At 55.6% G+C, this 6103-nt stretch overlaps 1 protein-coding gene across 1 annotated transcript; it reads right to left on the bottom strand.

The window, feature by feature from the left end:
* Positions 1–318: 318 nt before the first annotated feature.
* Positions 319–5672, bottom strand: LOC129149635 (uncharacterized). The gene is given in 3 exon segments (XM_054718416.1): positions 319–2810; positions 2813–4946; positions 5067–5672. Coding segments are annotated over 3 exon segments (5232 nt in total).
* Positions 5673–6103: the final 431 nt, after the last annotated feature.

A 6103-nucleotide genomic window follows, 5' to 3' on the forward strand; every position in this document is an offset into this window, starting at 1 on the left:
CAGTCGAGACACACGACCAAGAGGCACAAAAGTAGCTCCCCATTCCCCCGCATGAGCTCTGGGTGTGTCCTCGTGAGTGCCCGGGGAAAACATAGAAATAGAATGTTCTGAGGTTCCCAATAAGCTTTCCAGTTGTTATGTCAGGAAAGAAGATAAGAAGGTCTATATAGAGGTCCGGGAACCAAGTGTCTCTGGGGTGGATTTGAGAAGTCTGGTTAACTACTGTCCCCGAGCTGGTGTCTATGATCTGCCAGGTGATGTTGAAGGGGGTGTGGGGACTCCCGGTGGTGGGAGTGGCCGCGAGCAGGGTTACCAACATCAGACAGGTTGAGAACGCCTCAGCTTGAGCTTGAGCGGGTTGCATTGGTCTCGACTAACGCTCCACTGGGCGATGAAGTCTTCACGGATCGCCGAGGGGTCTGCTGGCCGAACGTGGGTGTGATGGACCCAGGTGGCGACGCCGTCCACTTTGAGAGCGGTGGGGGTCGTCAGCACCACGACGTAAGGACCCTTCCAACGTGGCTCAAGGGTCTCCCGGCGGTGTCTCTTGACGTATACCCAGACCCCCGGCTTATGCTGGTGAGGAGTCGGGGTTGGGCCAGTCTCATAGATAGCGCGGAGGCGCGGCCAGATGTCCTCGTGCGCCTTCTGGAGCCCTCTCAAGGAAAGAAACAGTTCTTGACTTTCAAATTCTGCAAGAGAGTCAGCTTTAAGGTTGGGGATAATAGGGGGTGGCCGGCCGAACATGATCTCATAAGGGGTAAAACCCAGGGTGTAGGGGGAGTTCCTAACCTGGTAAAGGGCATATGGAAGGAGAGCCACCCAGTCCCCGCCAGTCTCTATGGTCAGTTTGGTAAGGGTCTCTTTTAGAGTTCTATTCATCCTCTCTACCTGCCCTGAGCTTTGGGGCCTATAAGCACAATGCAATTTCCAATTTGCCCCAATGGCCTTGGCCACTGCCTGCGTTACCTGCGAGATAAAGGCTGGTCCATTGTCCGACCCTATCTCAGTGGGAAAACCGTACCTGGGCAAGATGTCTTCCAGCAGCTTCTTGGCCACCGTCTGAGCTGTTTCATGCTTGGTTGGGTATGCTTCTACCCATCCGGAGAAGGTATCTACAAATACTAATAAATATTTATAGCCATACTTTCCTGGTTTAACCTCAGTGAAGTCGACCTCCCATTGTGCTCCGGGCTTGGTTCCTCTGAGCCGGGCTCCTTTTCCACTCGGCCCGGTTCTTGCGTTTGTGAGTTGACAGGTCTTGCAGGCAGATATGACCTGTTCTATTTTGATGTCTTGTTGGTGGACCTTAATTCTGGCGTGTCGGATTAAGTCCTTTAATTTGCGTGCCCCCAGGTGAGTGGACCGGTGCATGTGCTTTATCATGGACACTCCAAGCTGGTCCGGCAGTATGAGCTCCCCTTGCGGTGTATACCACCACCCCTTCTCCTCTTTTGCTTGGGGAAGCTTCCTAATGCGCTGTAACTCTTCCAGGGAATATCCTGGCTGAACTGGCAAGACTGGGTCCCCTGGGTCTGGGAGCTGTAGGGCCATGGTGGGGATCAGAGAAAAGGCTACTGCCTTGGCCGCCTGGTCAGCCCTGCGGTTTCCTCTTGCCACTGGGTCGTCAGCCTTCTGGTGCCCTTGACAGTGTATGATGGCCAACTTGGCAGGGAGCCATAAGGCCGAGAGCAAGTCAAGTATCTCCTGTTTATTTTTTATAGTCCGCCCCTCTGCTGTCAGTAACCCTCTCTCTTGGTAGATTGCCCCATGAACATGAGCGGTGGCGAACGCATAACGGCTGTCTGTGTAGATGTTGAGCCGCCTGCCAACTCCCAGTGTCAGGGCCTTGGTGAGGGCCACAAGCTCTGCTCTTTGGGCTGACGTCCCGGAGGGCAGGGCCTCTGCCCATACAGTCTCCGTTTCAGTGACTACAGCTGCACCCGCATACCTGCTTCCATCCCGTACGAAACTGCTTCCGTCCGTGAACCAGGTGACGTCTGCATCTGGAAGGGGCTGGTCGGTCAGGTCCTTCCGGATCCCATGCACTTGTTCCAGGATTCCTGCACAGTCATGTAGGGGAGCATCTAGGTCGGGGTCGGGCAGCAAGGTGGCAGGATTGAGAGCCGCACTGGGAAGAAACCGTACTCTGGGAGGGTTGAGAAGGAGACTCTGGTAGTGTGTTATACGTGCGTTGCTTATCCATCTGTCAGGAGGCTGCCTCAGGACTCCCTCAATGGCATGTGGGGTGGTGATCCAGACTTCCTGCCCCAGAGTCAGCTTGTCAGCATCTTTGACTAAAAGCGCCGTTGCCGCAATAATCCGTAGGCACGGTGGCCATCCGGCAGCTACAGGGTCTAACTTTTTGGATAAATAAGCCACTGGGCGGCTCCAGGGGCCTAGGGTTTGAGTCAGGACCCCTTTCGCTATTCCTTTGTGTTCATCTACGAAGAGGTGGAATGGCTTCGTGATATCTGGCAGGCCCAGGGCCGGGGCACTTAGGAGGGCTTTCTTTAACTGCTCAAAGGCTGTCTTTTCTCTCTCAGTCCATTCAAATGCCTTTCCCTCCTTGGTTGCCTCATATAGGGGCCTGGCTATCTCCGCGAAACCCAGTATCCAGAGGCGGCAGTAGCCAGCCGACCCTAGGAATTCCCTCACTTCCCTTCAGGAGGTGGGGGTTGGGATTTTCAAAACAGTTTCTTTTCTGGCATCTGACAGCCGCCGCTGTCCACCCTCCAGGATGTATCCCAGGTAACTCATCCTTTCTTTACATATCTGGGCCTTCTTCGCAGAAGCCCGGTACCCAAGGGCCCCAAGGAGGCCAGCAGGTCCCTTGTCCCCTGCTTGCAGTCTTCAGCCGTGTCTGCTGCAATCAGGATATCATCCACATACTGAAGGAGAGTGAGGAAGGGGTGTGTTCTCCGGTACTCACCCAGGTCCTCGTTTAGAGCCTCGTCGAAGATAGTGGGCGAGTTCTTGAATCCCTGAGGCAACCGGGTCCACGTCAGTTGCCCACTGTAGCCCTCTTCCGGGTCATGCCACTCAAAGGCAAACAGGGGTTGACTGCGGGGTGCCAGCTGCAAACTGAAAAAGGCATCCTTCAAATCTAACACAGTATACCAGACACGGGAGGGCGCCAGAGAGCTTAAGAGAGTGTATGGGTTGGGGACTGTTGGGTGTATGTCCATAACTCTTTTATTTACTTCCCGGAGGTCCTGTACTGGCCGGTAGTCATTCGTGTGAGGCTTCTTGACTGGCAGGAGGGGGGTGTTCCAGGCAGACTGGCAGGGGACCAGCACCCCTAGGCCCCTCAGTCTCCGAACGTGTGGCTGAATTCCCTTCCGGGCCTCCTGGGGCATGGGGTACTGTTTGATTCTTACCGGGCCTTGCCCTGGTTTTAATTCTACCAGGACTGGGGCCCTGTGGGTGGCAAGCCCCACTCCCCCTGTCTCCGCCCAAGTCATGGGGAACTCCTGCAGCCATTCGTCCATGCTGTCCTCTACTGGAGAGGCTTTTTGGTGAAGCCGGTACTCATCCTCCAGCCTCATGGTCAGGACCTGAATAGGGTGGCCCTCGCCATCAGTAACCTGAGGCCCCCCTTGTCTGAAAGTTATCTGGGCTCCGATCTTAGTGAGTAGGTCTCGTCCTAACAGGGGGTAGGGGCATTCCGGAATTACCATAAAAGAGTGGGATACCCGTCCCGTCCCTAAATCCACCGTTCTTCGGGTAGTCCATGAATACTGGCTCATACCAGTTGCCCCTTGCACCCAAGACTTCTTATTTGCTAATTTTCCTTGAGGCGTACGGAGGACTGAGTGTTGTGCTCCGGTGTCGACAAGGAAGTCAATGGGGGTCCCCTCCACTCTAAGGGTTACCCTGGGTTCGGGGAGGGGGTCCGAACCCCAACTCCCCTAATCACTCAGTTCATCCAGCTCCAGAACCTTTACTCGATCCGCTCCACCACCCTTTTTGCTGGTCTTCTTTGGGCACTCTTGTTTCCAGTGCCCTATTTACCTACAGTAAGCACACTGATCTTTCTGCAGCTTCCGCCTCCCGCCCCGGGTGGTCCCCTTACCGTCTTCCTGGCTGCCGGCGAGTCGGCGGAGACGGCGGTTCCGTTCCTCGGGAGAGTCCGCGGTGGTGGCGAGCAGGATCTTAGCTAGGTCTCGGGTTTGTTTGCTGCTAGCAGCCGCCGCAGCACGAGCCTGCCTTTCTTCCGGGGGCTCTCTGTTATTGTACACCTTCTCAGCTACCTCCAGCAGGTCCTTTAAACTCTTCTCCCCTAACCTATCTACCTTCTGCAGTTTCCTTCTAATATCTGTGGCTGATTGGTTTACAAAGGCCATGACCACAGCCGCCCTGTTATTGGGAGCTTCTGGATCCATTGGGGTGTAGGTACGGAATGCCTCCATGATCCGCTCCAGAAAGGCAGCCGGGGACTCATCCCTTTCCTGTTGAACATTCCCTACCTTGGCCAGATTAGTCGGCTTCCTAGCAGCCATGCGGAGACCCCCCATTAGAGTCTGGCGGTAGACCCGGAGCCTCTCCTTACCTTCTGCCGTGTTGAAATCCCATTCAGGCCTAGTCAGGGGAAAGGAAGCATCTATTAGGGCTGCGTTGGTGGTGGGATTTCCATCCACGCCCGGAACTAATTTCCGGGCTTCGTTGAGGATCCTTTCCCTCTCTTCTGTGGTGAACAAGACCTGCAAAAGCTGTTGACAGTCGTCCCATGTCGGCTGATGGGTGAAAAGGACAGAGTCTAACAAGTCAGTAAGTCCTGCCGGCTTCTCAGAGAACTTAGGATTCTGAGCCTTCCAGTTGTACAGGTCACTAGTGGCGAAGGGCCAATAGTAAAAGGGCTGATTTCCCTCCGCATCTGGGGGCCCTGCCGCTCGTAAAGGCAGAGTCTTCACTGTGGAGTCAGCGGCCGGGATAAGCAATTCCCTCTGAGCCCTTTGTCTAGTGAGGGGCGGGCTCCCCGCAGGAACCGGAACTCCTCCCCTCTCTGCTGCCGGAACTCCTCCCCTCTCTGCTGCCGGAGCTCCTCCCCTCTCTGCTGCCGGAACTCCTCCCCTCTCTGCTGCCGGAGCTCCTCCCCTCTCTGCTGCCGGAACTCCTCCCCTCTCTGCTGCCGGAGCCCCTCCTCCCCTCTCTGCTGCCGGAGCCGCTTCTGCCTCTCGCGGCGGTGGAGGACTGCCCCTTTGTGAGTTCCTAGGGGGCTGGTACGGTGGAGGAAAGATTAATTCCTCTTCAGTTCCCCCCTGCAAGACAGGGTAGAGGGGTGCTGAAGGCAGGGTGAGGTCCTTCTTCTCCTTTACCTTCTCCGTTTCCTGTAAGGCAAGTATGGGTTTTGGCTCTGGGGGGCGTGGGGGCAGAAAGGGCTTAAGCCAGGAGGGCGGATCTTCCACGAGGTCCTGCCAAGTAATAATATAAGGAAGTTGATTAGGATGTCCCTTCTTGGGCTGAGAAACAATGTCCCTCACCCGGTGGATGGTGGGGAGGTCGAAGGTCCCCTCTGGCGGCCATCCAACACTAAAAGTCGGCCACTCCCTAGAACAAAAAGTTTGCCACCGGTCCTTCCGGACCTCCACACTGAGGTTGCTAGCTCTTCCCTTAACCTCCTTGAAATGATCAATCATAATGCTTAAAGGAGTGGTTTGAGTCTGTCCCATAGCGTCCGTCAAGAGAGTCCACAAAACAAAACAAAAACAAATCAACACACACAAACAGAGGATCCTTAAGAACAGCTCTCCAACGCGAGTCCGTTGGAGCAGAACCAGAAGCGTGGACGACGGCCTCACGCCGACCGGTGGGAGCGACCCACCTCGTCCCAGAAACTGAGGGGCATACACATCCCTCCCCTCCTGAAAGAGGATCGAGACGTCTCCCGATGCCTCTAGCCCGTGGTCCTCCAGCACGTCTGCCTAGACCGCTTCGGGCACTGCCAGAAATTCAGATTTGAGCTCACACAAGAGACAAAAGACAAAACAGACACCTACCATGGCCAGTCAGGTTCTCCGGGTTTGGGGGTCCCTCGGGGGGCTTGGGGATCCCGGACGCACCCCCAAATGTAATGCCCAGTGTTCAGAATCCCCAAAAACCC

The sequence above is a fragment of the Eptesicus fuscus genome, chromosome 7 (assembly GCF_027574615.1).
Source record: "Eptesicus fuscus isolate TK198812 chromosome 7, DD_ASM_mEF_20220401, whole genome shotgun sequence".
In the NCBI taxonomy this organism is placed as follows: domain Eukaryota; kingdom Metazoa; phylum Chordata; class Mammalia; order Chiroptera; family Vespertilionidae; genus Eptesicus; species Eptesicus fuscus.